General features: G+C 37.8%; 1 protein-coding gene and 1 pseudogene across 3 annotated transcripts in view; both read right to left on the reverse strand.

Moving 5' to 3' along the window:
* Window positions 1–12,690: 12,690 nt before the first annotated feature.
* On the reverse strand, window positions 12,691–14,879 carry LOC308417017 (annotated as a pseudogene). The gene is made up of 3 exons: window positions 13,965–14,879; window positions 13,179–13,341; window positions 12,691–13,004 (listed from the first exon to the last, which is right to left on the reverse strand). The product of its transcript is annotated as an uncharacterized misc_RNA (transcript).
* A 3,058-nt stretch (window positions 14,880–17,937) lies between these two features.
* Window positions 17,938–21,061, reverse strand: part of LOC308417124 (cytochrome P450 2C37-like) — a gene marked incomplete at both ends in the record, with an annotated part of 33,969 nt that continues 30,845 nt past the window's right edge. For both annotated transcript variants that reach the window (XM_080912251.1, XM_080912250.1), the window contains 2 exons: window positions 17,938–18,119; window positions 19,918–20,059. In XM_080912251.1, coding sequence (XP_080768377.1) covers window positions 17,938–18,119; window positions 19,918–20,059 — 324 coding nt within the window. The remainder of the gene's footprint in view (window positions 18,120–19,917; window positions 20,060–21,061) is intronic.

A 21,061-nucleotide genomic window follows, 5' to 3' on the forward strand; every position in this document is an offset into this window, starting at 1 on the left:
CCTGGACCTGGACCTAGGTGGCAGCTGAGCTTGTCAGCCTGCCTGCTCTCCCTTATCCATGCCAGTGCGAGCTCTTTAGCACTGCTCTGGTTAAGCAATTCAATGCAGCCATTGGCAGGAGGCAGGGTCACTTGCACCCATGTCTCCAGAGTCAGTTCCACTCTGATGCTCAGTCAAGGCAAAAAGCCTACTCTCCCACATCCCTTTCTGCTTCACCTCTCTTTTCCCCACCTTCCCATCCACTTCTCCTCTGTTTCTCTTCAGAAAAGTGCTGGCCATGATAGAGATTAACCAGCCATGGTATATCTAATTGCAGTAAGACCTGGCACCTTCTCTTTTATTTAGTCTAGATGAGGCAATCAAGTAGGAGGAAAGTGTCTTGAATGCATCAGAGTAAGACAGCCTTTCCCTCTCCTTTTCCCAATTTTATTGGATATTCTCTATTTCAAATGTGACACCTCCTCCAAATCCCTTCCCTTCTCCTCCTCAACTTGCTTTCAAAAAGGTGTTACTTCTCCCAATCACCCTCTCCATCTCAGTGCCTTGGCTGTTGATGATGTTGTTCTTCCAATGAGGGTGCAAACCTTTTAGCTCTTTCAGCCTTTTCTCTAGCTCCTTCATTAGGGTCCCCGTGTTCAGTCTGATGGTTAGCTGCAAACATCCTCATCTGTAGCTACATGACTCTGGGAGAGCCTCTGAGGAGACATCCATGTCTGGTTACTGCCAGTAAACACTTTTTGGTGTCAGCAATAGTGCTTGGGACTGGTGGCCGCATATGGGGTGGTTCTCCATGTGAGACAGTCTCTGTTGATCTTTTCTTCAATCCCAGTCTTCTCTTTGACCTTGTATTTTCTCCCCTGTTTTGTTCTCCCTTCTAAGAAGGATTGAGGCATCCACATTCTGATCATCCTTCTTCTTGAGCTTCATAAGTTCTGTGGATGGTTTCTTGGGCATTCTGAGCTTTGTTTTTTTGGGGGGTCTAGTATCCCCTTATAAATGAGTGCATACCATGAGTGTTCTTCGGTGACTGGGTTACATCATTATGGATGATAGCTTCCTGTTCCATCCATTTGCCTAGGAATTACATGAACTCGTTGTTTTTAATAGCTAACTAGTACTCCATTGTGTATATGTACCACAATTTCTGTTTCCATTCCTCTGTTGAAGAACATCTGGGTTCTATCCAGCTTTAGTCTATTATAAATAAGCCTGTTATGAAGATTGTTGAGCATGTGTTGTTGTTAGATGTTGGAGCTACTTTTAGGTATATGCCCAGGAGTGTTATATATGGGTTCTCAGGCAGTACTATGTCCAATTTTCTGAGGAATGGCCAGACTGATTTCCAGAGTGATTGTACCAGTTCAAAATCCTACCAACAGTGGAAAAGTGTTCCTCTTTCTCTTAATCCTTGCCAGCATCTGCAGTCACCTGAATTTTTGATCTTAGCCATTCTGACTGGTGTGAGGTGGAATCTTAGGGTTGCTTTGATTTGCATTTCTCTGATGACTAGGGATGTTGAGCATTTCCTTAGGTGCTTCTCAGTCATTTGATATTCCTCCATTGAGAAGTCTCTGTGTAGCTCTGTATCCCATTTTTTAAAAACAACTTTATTTTACAAAACAAAGATAAACGTACAGATTTTAAACATTTTTGTTTAAAATTATACATTTTTGTCAGTACTGTTTTTTCAGATTTTAAAATAATTTTAACATAACACTGTATGAATATATTTGTTAGTCAGTACTTGGTTTTTTTCATAGGCTTGACAGTATGCATTGAAAACTTAATAGATACAGTGGGCATAAAGCACATGTAAAACAAAATGCAACATGGAAATAGTCAAAGTTTTCTTGTTGTATAAAGATTTTTTTGTTTTGTTTTGTTTTGTTTTCTTTATTTCTTAGACTTCATATGGTCTGTGAGTTGTTTCTGGAGCAGTGCAGGCCTCTGGGGTTAGCATCCCAATATCAGTGACTGCATATTATGTCTGTTCTTTTGTGACTGGGTTATCTCACTCAGAATGATATTCTCTAGATGCAGCCATTTTCTTAAGAATTTGGTCAAGTCACTGTTTCTGGTGGCTGAGTAGTATTCCATTGTGTAAATGTACAACAATTTTTGTATCCATTCATCTTCTGAAGGACATCTGGGTTCCTTCCAGCTTCTGGCTATTATATAGAGCTGCTATGAACATTGTGGTGCACATATCTTGGTTGTGTACTAAGGTGTCTCTGGGGTATATGCCCAGAAGTGGAAAAGCTGGGTCTTCAGGTAGTATTATGTCCAATTTTCTGAGGTATCGCCAGACTGATTTTCAGAGTGGTTGTATTAGTTTGCAACCCCACCAACAGTGGAGAAGGGTTCCTCTTTCTCCGCAACCTCACCAGCATTTGTTGTCATCTGAGTTTTGGATCTTGGCCAATCTGACTGGTGTGAGGTGGAATCTCAGGGTTGTTTTGATTTGCATTTCCCTGATGGCTAAGGATGTCGAGTACTTCCTCAGATATTTCTCAGCCATTCGATATTCCTCAACTGAGAAAATTTTGTTTAGCTCTGTACCCCATTTTTTAATAGGGTTATTTGATTCTCTGGTGTCTAGCTTTTGGAGTTCTTTGTATACCTTAGATATTAGGCCTTTATCTGATGTGGAGTTGGTAAAAATCTTTTCCCATTCTTTTGGCTGCTGTTTTGTTTTTTTGACAATGTCCTCAGCCTTACAGAAACTTTGCAACCTCATTAAGTCCCATTTGTTAATATTTGACCTTAGAGCTTGAGCCATTGGTGTTTTGTTCAGGAAATTTTCTCCTGTGCCTATACGTTCTAAAGTTTTCCCTACTTTCTCATCTAATAGTTTCAGTGTATCTGGTTTAATGTGGAGATCTTTGATCCACTTACCCTTGAGCTTTGTACAAGGAGATAAGAAAGGGTCTATTTTCATTCTTTTGCATGCTGAGTGCCAGTTGGACCAGCACCATTTGTTGAATAGGCTGTCCTTTTTCCATTGAATGTTTACTGCTCCTTTGTCAAAAAACACGTGACCATATATGTGAGGGCTCATTTCTGGATCTTCTATTCTATTCCATTGATCCACATGCCTATTTCTGTACCAGAACCATGCAGTTTTCAGCACAATTGCTTTGTAATATAGCTTGAGGTCAGGGATAGTGATTCCGCAGATATTTTTCTGTTGTTGAGGATGGATTTCGCTATTCTAGGTCTTTTGTTGTTCCACATGAAATTGCACATTGATCTTTCCAATTCCATGAAGAACTGTGTTGGAATTTTGATGGGGATTGCGTTGAATCTATAGATTGCTTTTGGTAGGATGGCCATTTTTAAGATTTTGATCTTTCCAATCCATGAGCATGGGAGATCTTTCCATTTTCTAAGATCCTCCTCAATTCCCTTCTATAGAGGTTTGAAGTTCTTGTCATACAGGTCCTTCACTTGCTTAGTTAGAGTCACACCAAGGTATTTCATAGTTTTTGTGACAATTGTGAAGGGTACCTTTTTTCTAATTTCGTTCTCCACATGTTTGTCCTTTGAGTATAGGAAGGCTACTGATTTGTTTGAGTTGATTTTGTATCCAGCCACTTTGCTGAACTTGTTTATCAGCTGTAGGAGTTCTCTGGTGGAGTTTTTGGGGTCACTTAAGTACACTATCATGTCATAGGCAAAGAGTGATGTTTTTACCTCATCCTTTCTGATTTGTATCCCCTTGATCTCCTTTTGCTGTCTAATTGCTCCAATCAGGACTTCCAGTACTATGTTGAATAGGTAGGGGGAGAGTGGGCAGCCTTGTCGAGTCCCTGATTTTAGTGGGATTGCTTCAAGTTTCCCACTGTTAAGTTTGATGTTGGCTGTTGGTTTACTGTATATTGTTTTTATTATGTTTAAGTATGGACCTTGGATTCCTGAATTTTCCAGGACTTTTAACATGAAGAAGTGTTGAATTTTGTCAAATGCTTTCTCAGCATCTAGTGAGATGACCATGTGATTTTGTTCTTTGAGTTTGTTTATATGGTGGATTACGTTGATGGATTTCCTTATATTAAACCATCCCTGCATCCTAGGGATGAAGCCTAATTGGTCATGATGAATGATGGTTTTGATGTGTTCTTGGATTCAGTTTGCAAGGATTTTGTTGAGTATTTTTGCGTCAATGTTCGTAAGTGAGATTGGTCTGAAGTTCTCTTTCCTTGTAGGGTCTTTGTGTGGTTTAGGTACGAGGGTTATTGTAGGCTCAAAAAATGAGTTGGGTAGTATTCCATCTGATTCTATCTTTTGGAATAGTTTGGAGAGTATTTGTGTTATATCCCTAATAAATATCTGATAAAATTCTGCACTGAACCCGTCTGGACCTGGGCTTTTGTTGGTTGGGAGGCTTTTGATGACTTCTTCTATTTCTTTAGGTGTTTTATGGTCATTTAGATGGTTTACTTGGTCCTGGTTTAACTTTGGGACTTGTATCTGTCTAGGAATTCATCCATTTCCTCCAGATTTTCCAATTTTGTGGAGTATAAATTTTGGTAGTAGGATCTGATGATTTCTTGAATTTCTTCAGTTTCAGTTGTTATGTCTCCACTTTCCTTTCTGATTTTGTTAAGTTGTATACTCCCTCTTTGCCCTCTAGTTAGTCTGGCTAGGGGTTTATCAATCCTGTTGATTTTCTCAAAGAACCAACTCTTGGTTTTGTTGATTTTTTCAATGGTTCTTTTTGTTTCTATTTGGTCTATTTCTGCCCTAATTTTGATTATTTCTTGCTGTCTACTCTTCTTGGGTATATCTGCTTCCTTTTGATTTAGGGCTTTTAGCTGTGCTGTCAGGTTGCTGATGTAAGCTCTCTCCAGTTTCTTTTTGGAAGCACTTAGGGCTATGAGTTTTCCTCTCAGTACTGCTTTCATTGCATCCCATAGGTTTGGGTATGTTGTGTTTCCATTTTTGTTGAATTCTAGAAAGTCCTTAATTTCTTTCTTTATTTCTTCTGTTGCCCTGCTATCGTTTAACAGAGCGTTGTTTAGTTTCCATATGAACGTAGGCTTTTTGTTGTCTTTGTTGTTGTTAAAGACTAGCCGTAGACCATGGTGATCTGAGAGGATGCCTGTGAGTATTTCAATCTTCTTATATAGATTGAGGCTCGATCTGTGTCCAATCATGTGGTCAATTTTCGAGAAGGTGCCATGGAGTGCTGAGAAGAAGGTGTATTCTTTTACTTTAGGATGATATGTTCTGTAGATATCTATTAATTCTTGTTGGTTCAAAGTCTCTGCTAGCTTTTCAGTGTCCTTGTTCAGTTTCTGTTTCCATGATCGGTGCATTGGTGAGATTGGGGTATTAAAGTCTCTCACTATTATTGTGTGGGATGAAATGTATTTTTTGAGCTTTAGTAGGGTTTCTTTTATGAATGTGGGTGCTTTTGTATTTGGAGCATATATGTTAAGAATTGAGAGTTCCTCCTGACCGATTTCCCCGGTAATGAGTAAAAAGTGTCCTTCCTTATCTTTTTTGATAACTTTTGGTTGGAAATTTACTTTATTCGATATTTGAATAGCCACTCCAGCTTGCTTCTTGGAGCTGTTTGCTTGGAAGTCTTTTTCCCACCCTTTTACTCTGAGATAGTGTCTGTCTCTGTCTCTGAGATGAGTTTTCTGTATGCAGCAAAAGGCTGGATTTTGTTTATGTATCCAGTCTGATAGCCTATGTCTCTTTATTGGGGAGTTGAGTCCATTTATGTTAATAGATATCAAGGAATAGTTGTTTATGTTTCCTGCCATTATTGATTTTGTGGGTTGAGTTGTGTCTGTGTCTTTTTTTTTTGTTTTCTTGTTTAGGAGTTTTCTTGTTCTTACTAGGCTGTTTTTTCCCTCATTGTATTGGGTTTTCCACCTATAATTCGTTGTAGTGCTGGGTTTGTGGTCAGATATTGTGTAAATTTAGATTTGTCTTGTAATATCTTCATCTCTTTATCTATGGTGATTGATAGTTTTGCTGGGTATAGCAGCTTCGGCTGGCACTTGTGCTCTCTTAGGGTGTGCATGATGTCTGTCCAGGCTCTTCTAGCTTTCATAGTCTCTGTTGAGAAATCGGGTGTGATTCTGATTGGTCTGACTTTATATGTTACCTGACCTTTGCCCTTACTGCTTTTAGTATTCTTTCTTTGCTTTGGGCACTTGGTGTTTTGACTATTATGTGTCAGGAGGTATTTCTTTTCTGGTCCAACCTATTTGGAGTTCTGTAGGCTTCTTTTATGCTCGTGGTCATCTCATTCTTGAGGGTAGGGAAGTTTTCTTCTATGATTTTGTTGAAGATATTTACTGTGCCTCTTAGTTGATACTCTCCTCCCTCTTCTATTCCTATTGTCCTTAGGTTCGGTCTTCTCATTGTGTCTTGGATTTCCTGGACATTTTGGGTTAAAAGTTTTTTGTTTTTTGCATCTTCTCTGGCTGTTTTGTCTATGTTTGCAATCTTGTCTTCTGCCCGCGAGAGTCTCTCTTCCATCTCTTGTAATCTATTGGAAATGCTTGCTTCTCTGACTCCTGATTTTTTTTTTAGGTGTTCTACCTCTAGGGTTATCTGTTTTAGTGTTTTCTTTATTGTGTCAATTTCTGTTTTAATTTCCCTCTACCATTCTTTCATTTCTTTGGTTCTGTTTTCCTCTAGTTCTTTGAGTTCTTTGAGTGTCTTTCTTGTTTCCTCTTCAAAAGCTTCTGAATCTTTTTGCTTTTCATCCCGTTCTTGTTTAAGTATCTCTATCAGCATCTTGAGGTATGATTTCAGGTCTGCATCTCCTTTTTTTGGATTGTTTGGCATTCCGATGTTTGCTGTTATGGGAGAGCTCGGTACTGCTGTTGCCTGGTTGTCTTGGTTTCCCTGGAATATACTCTTTTGCTTTCCTCTTGCCATCTTGTTGTTAGTGATATGTTCTTTCCTTTCCCTTGTATCTGGTCTGTGTCCCTGGTTCTCCATTGGTCCAGGTGGCAGATGGGCCGAGCCCTGTTCTGAGCCCCAAATTCGCTGGGTAGAAACAGAGGTTCTAGTGTTGTGTTCCTCGTCCCTGGATCAGGGAGCGCAGTGGTGCGCTTTCTATGTGCACTCAGCAGAGATCTCTCTGTTCTCTGGCTCTATAATGTTTTTTTTAACCTAAACCTTTTATTGGATATTTTCTTTACTTACATTTCAAGTATTAGCCACTTTCCCAGTTTCTCCTCTAGAATCCCCATATCACTTCTCCCTCCCCTTGCCTCTATTAGAGTGAATCCCCACCCTCTCAGCAACTCCCTCCCATATCTCCACCCTGGCATTCCCCTACATTGAATGCATTGAGCCTTCACAGGGCCAAGGGCCTTTTCTCTTTGATGCTTGATAAGGCCATCCTCTTGTACATATGCTGTTTTTTTGTTATTCCAAGTGAATTTGCAATTTTTCTGTCTAACTCTATAATGTATTGAGTTGTAATTTTGATGGGAATTACATTGAATCTGTAGATTGTTTTTGGCAAGATGGCCATTTTTACTATGTTGATCCTTCCAATCCATGAGCATGAGAGATCATTGAACCTTCTGAGGTCTTCTTCAATTTTCTTTTTCAGAGACTTAAAGTTCTTTTCATACAAATTGTTCACTTGCTTGGTTAGGGTCACAGTAAGGTATTTTATATTGTTTGTGACTATTGTGAAGGGTTTCATTTCTTTAATCCTTTGAGTAGAGGAAGCATACTAATTTGTTTGAGTTAACCTTATATCCAGCCACTTTGCTGAAGGTGTTTATCAGCTATAGGAGTTTTCTGGTGGAATTTTTGAGGTCACTTAAGTATACTATCATATCATCTGTTAATAGTGATATTTTGGCTTTTTTTCTTCCAATTTGTATCCTTTTGACCTCCTTTGTTTTCTAATTGCTCTAGATAAGACTTTCAGTACTATATTGAATAGGTAGGCGTAGAGTGGGCAGCCTTGTCTAGTCCCCGATTTTAGTGGGATTGCTTCCAGTTTTTCTCCATTTATTTTGATGTTACCTACTGGTTTGCTACATATTACTATGTTTTGGTATGGGCCTTGAATTTCTGATATTTCCAAAAATTTTATCATGAAGGGGTATTGAATTTTGTCAGGGTCTAACGAGATGATCATGTGTTTTGTTTTTTTTTTGAGTTTGTTTATATAGTGGATTCCATTGATGGAATTTTATATATTGAGCCATCCCTGAGTCCCTGGGATGAAACTTACATGATCATGATGGATAAAACTTTTTTTTGTTTTTTAAAATTAATTATTTTTGCCTGAGTCTAATTTTTCCTAAAAATATTCTTTTAAAATTATTTTTTAACATTTTTATTGGATATCCTCTGTATTTACATTTCAAATATTATCATCTTTCCCTCAATTCCATTCCCCTCCTTCTTCACTTTCTTTTTTTTCTTTTTTTATTGAAGAACTTTATTTAAAAAAAAACAAAGATAAATGTACAAATTTTTAAGCTTTTTTTTTTTTTTTTTTTTAAGGTTTGATACTCTGCATTAAGGTCTTACTAGTTACAATGAGCAAAAAGTTCATGTAAAACAGGATGTAACCCAGAATTAGTCAACGTTTTCTGAGTGTGTAAGGATTGAGCATAATGTTTTATTTTCTTGAACTTCACACAGTTTGTGAGTTGTTTCTGGGGCAGTCCAAGCCTCCTTCACTTTCTTACATGAAGGTGCTCCCTCTTTCAACCACTCTCTCCCACTTCAGCTCCCCGGTGTTCTCCTATACTGGGAGAACATGTCTTCACCAGACCAAAGGCCTCTTCTCCCAGTGATTCCAGAAAATGCTCTCCTCTGATACATACGCATCTGGAGCTATGGGTCCCATGTGTGCTGATTGGTTGGTGTTTAAGTCTCTAGGAGTTCTGGAGGGTTTGTTTGGTTGATAATGTTGTTCTTTCCATAAAGTTGCAAACTCTTTCTGCTCTTCAGTTCTTTCTCCAGCTCCCTTATTAGATCCCCAGGCTTAGTCTAATGATTAGCTGCAAGATTCCTCAACTGTACCTGTATGATTCTGGCAGAATCTCTAAAGAGGCAACCATATCAGGCTCCTGACAGTAAGCACTTTTTGGCACCATAAGCAGTGCCTGGGTTTGGTGACTGCATATGGGGTGAATCTTCAAGTGAGTCAGTCTCTGGATTTTTTTTTCAATCTCTGCTTCTGTTTGTCCCATTATTTCTTCCCATGAGTGATATGTTTCCCCTTCTAAGAAGGACTGAGGCATCCACATTCTGGCCTTTATTCTTTTTGAGCTTCATAAGGTCTGTGAATTGTTTCTTGGTATCCAGAGCTTTTTAGGAATAGTATCCACTTATTAGTGAGTGCATACCATGTTGTATTCTTTTGTGACCGGTTTTCTCACTCAGGATGATAGCTTCAAGTTCCATCCATTTGCCTAGGAATTTCACAAAGTCATTGTTTTTAATATCTGAGTAGTATTCCTTTGTGTAAATGAACCAATTTCAGTATTCATTCCACTGTTGAATAACATTTGGGTTCTTTCCAGCCTTTGGGTATTATAAATAAAGCTGCTATAAACATTATGGTGCTTGTGTCCTTCTTATATGTTCTAGAGCTTTCAGGTGTGCTGTCAAGCTGTTAGTCTATGCTGTATTTAGTTTCTTTTTGGAGGCACTCAGAGCTATGAGTTTACCTCTTAGCACTGCTTTTCTTGTATCTCATAGATTTGGGTATGTTGTGCATTCATTTTCATAAATTCTAAAAAGTCTTTGATTTCTTTCTTTATTTCTTTCTTGACCAAGCTATCATTGAGTAAAGCATTGTTCAGCTTCTATGTGTATGTGGACTTTTTGTTGTTGAAGACAAGCCTTCGTCCATAGTGATCTGAAAGAATGCATGGGGTTATTTCAATGTTCTTGTACCTGTTGAGGCCTGTGTTGTGATTAACTATATGGTCAGTTTTGGGGAAAGTGTGATATGCTGAGAAGAAGGTATATTCTTTTGTTTTAGGATGAAATATTCTATAGTTGTCTGTTAAATTTATGTGTTTCATAACTTTTTTTAGTTTCACTGTGTCTCTGTTATGTTTCTACTTTCATGATCTGTCCACTGATGAAAGTGGGGTGTTTAAATCTCCCACTATTACTGTGTATAGTGCAATACATACTTTGACTTTAATAGAGTTTTTTTTTTTTTTAATGAATGTGGGTGTCCTTGTATTTGGAGCATAGATGTTCAGGATTGCAAGTTCATCTTGATAGATTTTTTCCTTTGATGAGTAAAAAGTGTCATTCATTATCTTTTTTGGCATGACTTTTGGTTGAAAATCTATTTTATTCAATATTAGGATGGATACTCCTGCGCTTTTCTCTGAGGCAGTGCCTGTCTTTGTTGCTGAGATGAGTTTCCTGTATGTAGCAAAATGCTGGGTCCTGTTTACATATCCAGTCTGATAGTCTATGTCTTTTTATTGGAAAATTGAGTCCATTGGTATTAAGAGATATTAAGAAATAGTGATTGTTTTTCCTGCTATTTTTGTTGTTAATGGAAAAATTTTGTTTCTGTGCTTTTCTTCTTTTGGTTTTGTTGCAAGAAGATAATTTCTTGCTTTTCCTAAGGTGTAGTTTTTCTTTTTTTTCTGGAGTTTTCCTTTTATTATCCTTTTTAGGGCTGGGATTGTGGACAAATATTGTGGAAATTTGGTTTTGTCTTGTAATATCTTGGTTTCTCAATCTCTGGTAATTGAGAGTTTGCTGGATATAGTAAGTAGCCTTTGTTGGTAGTGTCTGTATGACATCTGTCCAGTATCTTCTAACTTTCATAGTTTCTTTTGAGAAGTCTGGTGTAATTCTGATTCGTCTGCCTGAATATGTTACTTGTTCTCTTTTTCTTCCTGTTTTTATTATCCTTCTCTTTTGCATATTTGGTGTTTTGACTATTATATGTTGGGGGGAATTTCTTTTCTGGTCCAATCTAATTGGAGTTATTGTAGTCTTCTTGTATGTTCATGGACATCTTTTTCTTTATGTTAGGGAAGTTTTTGTGTATGATTTTGTTGAAGGTATTAGTATGCCTTTTACTTTGGAGTCTTTGCTCTCTTATGTCCTTATTATCCTTACATTTTTATACTTATTATCCATGTGTCCTGGATACCCTGGATATTTTGGGTTAGGAACTGCTTGATTTTTGCACTTTCTCTGACTGATCTGTCAATGTTTTCTATGTTATCATTTTCCCCTGAGATTCTCTCTTCCATCTCTTGTATATTGGTGATGCTTGCATCTATGATTCCTGATCTCTTTCTTAGGTATTCTATCTCCAGGCTTGTCTCCTTTTGTGATTTCTTTATTGTTTCTATTTCTGTTTTAAATACCTTCACCTGTTTGGTTGTATTTTCCTGTAACTCTTCAAGTGATTTTTGTGTTTCCTTTTTAAGGGATTCTACTTGTTTTTGTGTGTTCTCTTGGTTCTCCTGTAATTCTTTAAGGGAGTTATTTATATACTTCTCGAGGACCTCCATCATCATCAAGAAGGATGATTTTAAGTTCAAATTTTCTTTTTCTTGTGTGTTGGGATTTCCACTACTTACTTTGGTGGGAGAACTGGATTCTGATGTTGCCAGGTTGTTTTGGTTCCATTGCTTAGGTTATTGAGCTTGACTCTTGTTATCTTATTATCTGTGATGTTAGGTCATCTTGTTGTCTCTAACTGGAGCTTGTCTAAGCTGTGGGTCTGTGGGCCCTTGGGTTCAGGAGAAAAATTGCTCCTGGGTGTTCAGCTCTCTGCAGGTAATCTGTTATTCCTGATGATGGTGGCCCAAATTTGTTTCTGGGGTAAAGCAGACCGTTTCCAGTCATCCCCATGCTATTTGTGCCCTTAGAGTTCCTGCCAGCTTCTCCCAGAATAGTAAGTGCAAAAGAATTGGGAACTCATAGTGGGTTCAGGTGCGAGAGTCCTTCTGAGGGTCTTCTGGGTGCCCAGCAGGCTGTGAGTCCTTGAATTTTTCTTTTTCAATTTGTATCCCCCAACCTCCTTTTGTTGTCTTATTGCTTTAGCTACAACTTCTAGTACTATATTGAATACATATTGGGAGAGTGGTCATCCTTGTCTTGTCCCTGATTTTAGTGGGATTCCTTCAATATTTCTCCACTTAATTTAATATTGGATTTTGGTTAGCTGTAAATTGCTTTTTACTATGTTTAGATATGGGCCTTAAATTCCTGATCTCTCTAGTACTTTTTTTTTGTTTTTTTTCTCATTTGCAAATACATTTTATTATTCAAATTATTGACGTCTTCTATTCTTGGGTGACAATTTGTACATAATAAGAAAACAAGACAAATTTTCAGGATGAAATAGTTCTGCTCATCTTCTATAAGCACCAGAAGATGGCTCAGTGGGAAAAATGTGCTTGGTGTGCAAGGCATGGTGCATTTATTAGATTAATAGTGATTATTTCCAGTATAAATACTTTCATGACTTTAAAGAAGACTACGACACATAGAGGCATTATGTCACTGACTTTTCTCAATATTGGGTCTGTGATGTGTTTCAAGATTATACTCATGAGCCAAGCTTTTATTGCGCATAGGATTTCTATTCAGTATGATTTTGTGTGTGTGTGTGTGTGTGTGTGTTTGTGTGTGTGTGTGTGTGTGATTACAAAGACTAGTGCGATATGCAAAGGCTTTACCACATTGGTTACATTCTTAAGGTTTCACTCTAGCATGAACTCTTTTGTGTGTTTGAAGATAACTGTGACTTGAAAAGGCTTTACCACACTGATTACATCCATACGGCTTCTCCCCAGTGTGAATTATTTCATGCCTATGAAGATCTCGGTTATATGTAAAGGCTTTACCACATTGATTACATCTATACGGTTTTTCTCCAGTGTGAAGTCTTTTGTGTATTTGAAGATAACTGTGACTTACAAAGACTTTACCACACTGATTGCATTCATTTGGGTTCTGTCCAGTGTGAACCCTTTTGTGTACTTGGAGATAACTATGACTTACAAAGGCTTTACCACAATGATTACATTCATATGGTTTCTCTCCAGTATGGACTCTTTTGTGTGTTTGAAGATAACTGTGACTTGCAAAGGCTTTGCCACACTGATTACATTCACAAGGTTTCTCTCCAGTGTGAGTTCTCTCATGCATTTTAAGACTGCTACTACATACAAAGGCTTTACCACATTGTTTACAACCATAGGGTTTCTCTCCAGTGTGAATTCTTTCATGTATTTGAAGATCACGCTTTAATAAAAAGGCTTTACCACACTGCTTACAACCATAGGGTTTTTCTCCAGTATGAATTCTTTCATGTATTTGAAGGTTACTACAACGTGCAAACACCTTACCACATTGGTTACATCCATAAGGTTTTTCTCCAGTATGAATATTTTTATGATTCTGAAGACTAGCACGAATTGCAAACGCTTCACCACATTGGTTACATCCATACGGTTTTTCTCCAGTATGAACTCTTTTGTGTATTTGAAGATAACTGTGACTTGCAAAAGCTTTACCACACTGATTACAATCATAAAGTTTCTCTCCAGTGTGACTTCTTTCATGTATTTGAAGACTACTGCTATATGCAAAGGCTTTACCACATTGCTTGCATCCATAGGGTTTCTCTCCAGTGTGAGTTCTTTCATGTATTTGAATATAACTGCGACTTGTAAAGGCTTTGCCACACTGATTACACTCATAAGGTTTCTCTCCAGTGTGAGTTCTCTCATGTACTTGAAGACTACTACTACATACAAAGGCTTTACCACATTGGTTACATCCATAGGGTTTCTCTCCAGTGTGATGTTTTTCATGGTTTTAAAGATTAGCACGACTTGTAAAGGCTTTACCACACTGATTACATTGATATGGTTTTTCTCCAGTGTGAGTTCTTTTGTGTATTTGAAGATAACTGCAAAGTGCAAAGGCTTTGCCACACTGATCACAGTTGTAAGGTTTCTCACCACTGTGAGTTCTTTCATGCCTGTGAAGAATACTCTGACTTGTAAAAGCTTTACCACATTGGGTACAATCAAAGAGTTTTTCTCCAGTATGATGTTTTTGATGATTTCTAAGACTAGCATGGCTTGCAAAGGCTTTGCTGCATTGGTTACATTCATAGGGTTTCTGTCCAGTGTGAGTTTTTTCATGTGCTTCAAGAGCTCTGCTGTATGCAAAGGCTCTACCACATTCATTACATTCATAGGGGTTTTCTCCAGTGTGAATTATTTCATGTATTTGAAGATTACTGTGAGTAGCAAAGGCTTTACCACATTCATTGCAACAATATGGTTTCTCTCCTGTGTGAGTTCTTTAGTGTGTTTGAAGATTACCTTTACTTGCAAATGCTTTACCACATTCACTACAATCATAAGGTTTTTCTCCAGTGTGAGTTCTTTTGTGTATTTGAAGATGACTACGAGTTGAAAAGGCTTTACCACATTCATTGCACTCATAGGGTTTCTCTCCCGTATGAGTTCTTTTGTGTATTCGAAGAGAACTGTGACTTGAAAAGGCTTTACCACAGTGATTACATTCATAGAGTTTTTTCCTAGGATGATTTCTTTCATGTTGTTGAAGACTACTAAAATTTGGAAAGGGTTTGCTGCACTGATTACATTTATAGGATTTCTCTTCTGTATGGACTCTTATGTTCGTTTGAAGGACACTGTTATTTGTGAAGGTACATTGCTTCTTTCCATATTCCTTATACTCACAAGGCTGAGGTCCAGCATAACAGATATAATACCTATAGCAGTGAGGTTCCTGCATGTCTCCAGCATCACATCTCTGTAGAGACTATTCTGGGAGGGATCCAGCAGAGCCCACTCCTCACAAGTGAAGTTCACATGCACATCCTCATAGGTCAGTGCAGCCATGGTGCGGATTCCTAGGTCGTTCCGCTTTCCTGACAGCTCCTAGCTGATGGTCAAAACTGCTATCTCCCAAGATTCACATGCAAGCAGCCTCTCTAGTACTTTTAACATGAAGGGATGTTGTATTTTGTCAAATAACTTTCAGAACCTAAGGAGATAATCATTTAAATTTTTTGAGTTTTGTTTATAAAGATAATTATGTTAATGGATTTTCCTAATATTGAACCAACCTTGCAACCCTGAGATGAATCTTACTTGATCATGGTGAATGATGCTTTTGATGTGCTTTTGGATATGGTTTGTGAAAATTTTATTGAGTATTTTTGCATCAATATTTATAAGTGAAATTGGTTTGAAGTTCTCTTTTTTGTTGGGTACTTTGTAGTTTAGGTATCAGAGTAATTGTGTCTTCACAGAATTAATTAAGTAGTGTTCTTTCTATTTTATGGAATAGTTTGAGGAATGTTGGTATTAGGTTGTTTTTGAAGTTCTGGTAGTATTATGCACTAAAGCCATCTGGTCCTGTTTTTTTTTTTTTTTTTTTTTTTTTTTTTTTTTTTTTTGTTGTTGTTGTTTTTGGGAGGTTTTTAAAATGACTATTTTCTTATGGGATTCTTAGATAATTTACCTGCTCTTGATATAACTTTGGTATGCAGTATTTGTCTACAAAATTATCCATTTCATGTTGAATTTCTAGTTTTGTTGAGTATAGATTTTGTAGTAGGATATGATGATTTTTTTATTTTGGATTTTCTCACTTTCTGTCGATCTCTGTATACTGATGTCTATTCTGCTTCCTCAAGGGGGGCTGCTTGATGAGGAGTGGATCACATGCTTAGATGATTTCATGTAAACCTTCTTTCCATTTTATCTGGTCAAATAAAGTCTACAGCCTGTGACTGGGCCGTGGAAGGAACAAGTAGGGCTGGAGTTTTTAGAGAGTGGAGGAAAAGAGGTGGATGGAAGATCCAGCAGAACCACATGACCTGATGAAGCCACAATAACAAGGAAGCTCATAGCTGGGGAATAAATTAGTGTATTAGTAGGTCTGCCCAATGTAGTCATACAGCTTATAAATATTATAACTGAGTTGTGTGTTTTCTGCATGGGTTTATTGGAGTTGGAGATTTATTGCCACAGAAAATGACCTACTTGTTCTTTGTATAAGCAAACTGCATTAACTCCAGGAAGTATCTCAAAAGGTACACAAAGAAATGAAGTTTGGAAGATAAATGGCTTCTATTTTTCAGAGTCTGGAAAATTAAAGTATTTGCACCGTAACATAGATAAATACTCAGGATTTCAATGGCAACTGCTTGAAGTTCTGAAAAGGCTGATTCTGTAGTTACACAGTTTATTAGAAGTGTCTATGATGGGACCACCTGTGCAAATTATGACTGAAAATATCCCAGTGCAAAATGAAATATTGTTTTTCACATTACTGCATAAAGCACAGTATAGCAATATATCACAATCCTTCAGGGCAGTTATAGAAAGATTTAATCACACTTTAGAAGATATGCTGAATAACCAGAAAGTAGTAATAAAGAACCCCAGCAATAAATCACATTTGAAAAAGTTTAACTTTAAATGGCAATGAAAAAGAAATAATTGCTACCCGAGTTTGCTTGTCTGTCAACACAGAATAAAAGTGGAACAGGTCCCAGGGTTAAGGTAAATATAACATTCTTAGTTACCCCACCTAATATTTTAGTAATTGGTAATGTTCCCTTGTTATTGGCTCTGATATTGAGTTCAATATATCTTGTTTTAATTGTCTTTTGTCCAGTTGTGTTTCTGCACTGTATGATGGTCAGTTGGTAATTGTAGTAAAATATGCCAAATATAATTTTATTTTTTTATATATTGGTTTAAAGTAAGTTTAACCATATTACAATTGAATCCATATTTCTAGTTTTGGATGGGCCTTTTAGGCTTACCTTCAAACTAATACCTAGCTAATTCTATAAAATATAATTATTTAGCGTTTAAACACCCACATTCTCTACACCAACCATCAGTTCCATACCTTGTGTGAATTTATGTCTGAGTACTGATGTATGTGCAGACATATGCCTACATTAAGTAGTAACATAATGGCTAAGTGAGAACAGGTTCCTTTGGGAGGAAGACCGAAAGGGCTCACGAGTGATTCATTTTTTATTTACTAACTTTCAGTGCAGAGGTTAAGGAAAGCAGCAACTAGAAATAATAACAAACTGATACTTCCTGGGAACATTATTCTTGCTGAGAAAGAAGAGAGGAACACCGAGCTTATGGTTAGCAATAACATGACTGGTTCTAAGGTCAAAACAGGTAGAGAGAAGTACATTTAAAATGTTTACCTTTCTGGTAAAAGCAACACAGGCCATGACCACCACCCTACAAAGGTGTGTTTTTCCTTGTGTCTTGTCCTTACAGTGTGTACATGGTAGAGTGCAGCATGGTGGTATAGACATATCCTTACTGTAGTATATGCTGGTCTCAGAGCTCATAGTAGACCATGTTCAATATGTTGTACATGGGACTGTCCAAAATATTCTTCCAAGGCTAGAAAGCATAATCCAGTGTAATGTTTTCAAAGAAGGATGTGGCAGGTGTATCAATTTGTTGTCTTCTCTGGCACTATCTTATTATATCCTATGTGTGTCTGACTAAGTGGACCAAAATGATGTAATAGAACTCCATTTTCTTTCATTTATTACTTGAATTGGAAGAAAAGTCTGAGAATAGGTATGCCAAAACAATTTATTATTAAGAAAGTGTAGAAGAGAAATGACTGTGAATTATCCTACAATAGTAATTTCTATTTTATAATGAGTCCACACTTAAATTCGGATCAGGTACATATCTTCATAGCATATGGTAACAGTGTTTTAGAAAATATGAACTATAAGAAATATTTGGGCAGAAACTATAGATTGGAAAATGTGTGTCCATATGAAATTATGGAGAAGCAAAAGAAATGACTAAAATGCAGTGTGTCCAGCCTGGAAAGCAGTGAATTAAAACCCCAGGATGATCCCAGAGGATGTCCCAGCTGGAGCCAGACACTTAATTTTCAGGCGGGAATAAAGCAGAGCTGGTAATCAGGAGGAACTAAGGTTGTTCCACTGAGCACTGGACTTGGATCTATGTCCTTTGGGTGAACCAGAGGTTTCAGGTTGAAGTTCTGTAAAATGGTGGTTAGGAATAGAAACAGTTCCATTCGTGCCAGGCCTTCTCCTGCACAAATCCGTTTCCCTGTGGAAAAAAAATCAAAGAGGTAACTATGTCTTATTCACAACCAAGACACCCAGTGTTCTTAACTAATATTGGAGATTAAGAATAACTGTTATGTGGTTAGATGGATGAACGGCTGAGAGGATACCATGTCAGGCAAGTTGACAAGGTGGGACACATTCATTTTTCTAAATAGCACGTGATCTTAAGGAAATTGCAAGAGCTATAGAAGATGAGTGCAGAACATTCAATTCAGGTTCTTTAAAAGTGGAACAAGTTATCCTGACTGCCAAGTCATACCTTCAAACCTATTCTTACTTTTGTAAAAACGGCCCAACCAATTCTACTAAATTCTAGTAATATGCTCATAATGACTTATTCGAACTGAGGAGCTATTGGCAAATGATGGCTATTGGGAGAGGGAGAGGTAGTTTAGTCATGGATGTGACCCCAGGTAGGTTATCAAAGTTGCAGTGGATGGCTCTACACCCATACATACACTAGCAGCATATAGACTCAATGGGTACGTGAGATTGGGAGACTGAATGGTACTGAGGCTTATGGGAGGACTGGAGGGATGTAATGGGAATGTACTTGTTTAAAACATATTGGATATGAGCAAGGAATATTAATAATAAATACATTTTTAAAGTACTCTGCATTTCTTTTGTTTCTTATCTCTGTCACTAATGGGTGGATAAGTGAAGTTCCCTCATAGAAGCAGGGGTGAGGGGGATGGGATAAGGAGTCTGAAGAAGAGACACTAGGAAGGAGGATAACATTTGAAATGTAAATGAATAAAATAACAGGACTTGGAACAGTCAGAGTGTGAACCAGGAAAGGGATAAAGTCTGGACTGTAAACAGAGATTAAAGAATTTAAAAAATTAGAGATATATCAATTCAAAATAAATAAATTCACTCTCAAAAAATGTGGTAATTCTTAGCAGTTACCTTGGATAGTGATATGTGGTTCTCTCACTGCACTAGTCCAACTGTAACACCACATTCACTCATCTGTTTTTCTGACTATTCTTGATTTTGGAGCTTTTCTGTGTTTTCAGAAAGTTGTTTCTAAGCCAGTAGGGGAGGAAGGAGCAACAAGAATGATGAGGCCAAGATATGGTAATCTCAATATATACGGTAAGTGTGTGGTTATCAAGTGAAGTCATTAAGGACTTCCTTGGTGTCTTTCTGATATAGTTAAAGGAAGAATGCAAATGACACACACTGTAGTTTTCTTAACTTGTCATAAATGATTGTGAGAACTAAGGTCTCATTTCTTTATCATTTGACAGGGAACATGTATCAACAAGGGCAGTGCATGGGCACTTGGAATCATGTTTCTGATTATGTACGTGTAAGTCCCAACATATCCACAATGTGCCTTCCCCCTGGCCAATGTATGCTGGATAATCTTATGTCTACGTGAACAAAGCTCCTGTTATTTGGAAACAGGGAACCTCATTTAAGAAATGCTTGACCAGACTGGCCCTGTAGGCAAGTCTGTGTGGTCGTTTTCTGATTGACAATTGGTGTGGAAGGATCCATCTCAATCTGGGTAGTGCCACATCTGGGCTGGTGGTCCTGGGTTTCATTAGAAAGCAGGTTGAAGGAAGCTTGTTAGCAGCACTCCACCATGGCCTCTGCATTATTTCCAGACTTTAGGTACCTGTCTTGAATTTCTGTCCAGACTTTCCTGATGTTAGAGTACAACTTGCAAGATAAAATAGTTTTCTTTCTAAATTGCTTTTGGACATTGTGTTTTATCACAACAACTGAAACCGTGATTCAGAGGTGTGAAAATGAGTCTCTATTACCTGTCGAGAAAGGCATGAAGTAGTTACTTTTCTTAAAGTTTCCATTGGCATCTAGAAAGTGTCCAGGGTCAAACGTCTCTGGGTTGGGGAACTCCTTACTGTCATGCAGCACTGATGTCAGTGATGTTATTACCGTTGTTCCCTGGAAGAATACACAGAGACACCAAGTTATAAAAAAGTCATTGAGCTAAAACTTGTAATAATAATGTAGTTTTCTCTCTTTTCCATAAAAAGGGCTAAATATTTCTTTAAAAAATCACCAGGTCTTACTTCAAAAACTTATATTTAGCAAAATGGAAAAATTGGAATGAAATGGATTATTTTCTAGACAGATACCATGTACCAAAGTCAAATCAAGATCAGGTAAACTCTCTTAACAGTTTCACAACTCCTAAGGAAATAGAATTGGTCATTAAAACCTTCTAATCTGAAACAGCCCTGGACCAGATGGTTTAAGTGCAGAATTCTAGCAGATTTTCAAAGAAGAGCTAATACCAATACTCCTCAAACTATTCTACAAAATAGAAACAAAAGGAACACTGATAAACTTATTTTATAAAGCCACATTCATTCTGATACTTAAATTACACAAAGACTCAATGAAGAAAGAACTTCAGACTGACTTCTCTTATGAAAATTGATGCAAGAATACTCAATAAAATACTTACAAAAGGAATCCATGAGTACATTGAAAACACCATTCCCCATAATAAAGTGGGTTTCATCAAAAGGATGCAGGGATGGTTCAGTATATAAAAACCTATTGATGTAATCTGCTGTGTGCTGTGTCTGGCCTGTCGGGTGGGCATGACCCCTTGGGGAGGCAGAATGCTGAGAGTTTGACTGAGTTTATATCATGCTGCAGCTGGGAAGCACCAAGACACTAATCCAAGGATGGAAAAGCACAGTTTGAGATGTGGGAAAGCCACAACTGTTTAGGGGGTCCCCAGGCCTACAAAGCAGGTGGTGACATCGTGTTCTCAGACTATTGAGTATCTAGACCCTGATGGGAGCTGCAGAATAGCTGAGAATGAAATTGGAGCCGTGGGCAAGGGACAGCCTCTAGCCTGGGGCCAAGGAAAAGGGAGCTCTGGTTTGTCCAAGAGGTGGGAGATTGTCCTTAGCTTGGTGGATGCAGGCTGAA

The sequence above is a fragment of the Micromys minutus genome (genome assembly GCF_963924665.1).
Source record: "Micromys minutus genome assembly, chromosome: 2".
Taxonomy (NCBI): Eukaryota; Metazoa; Chordata; class Mammalia; order Rodentia; family Muridae; genus Micromys; species Micromys minutus.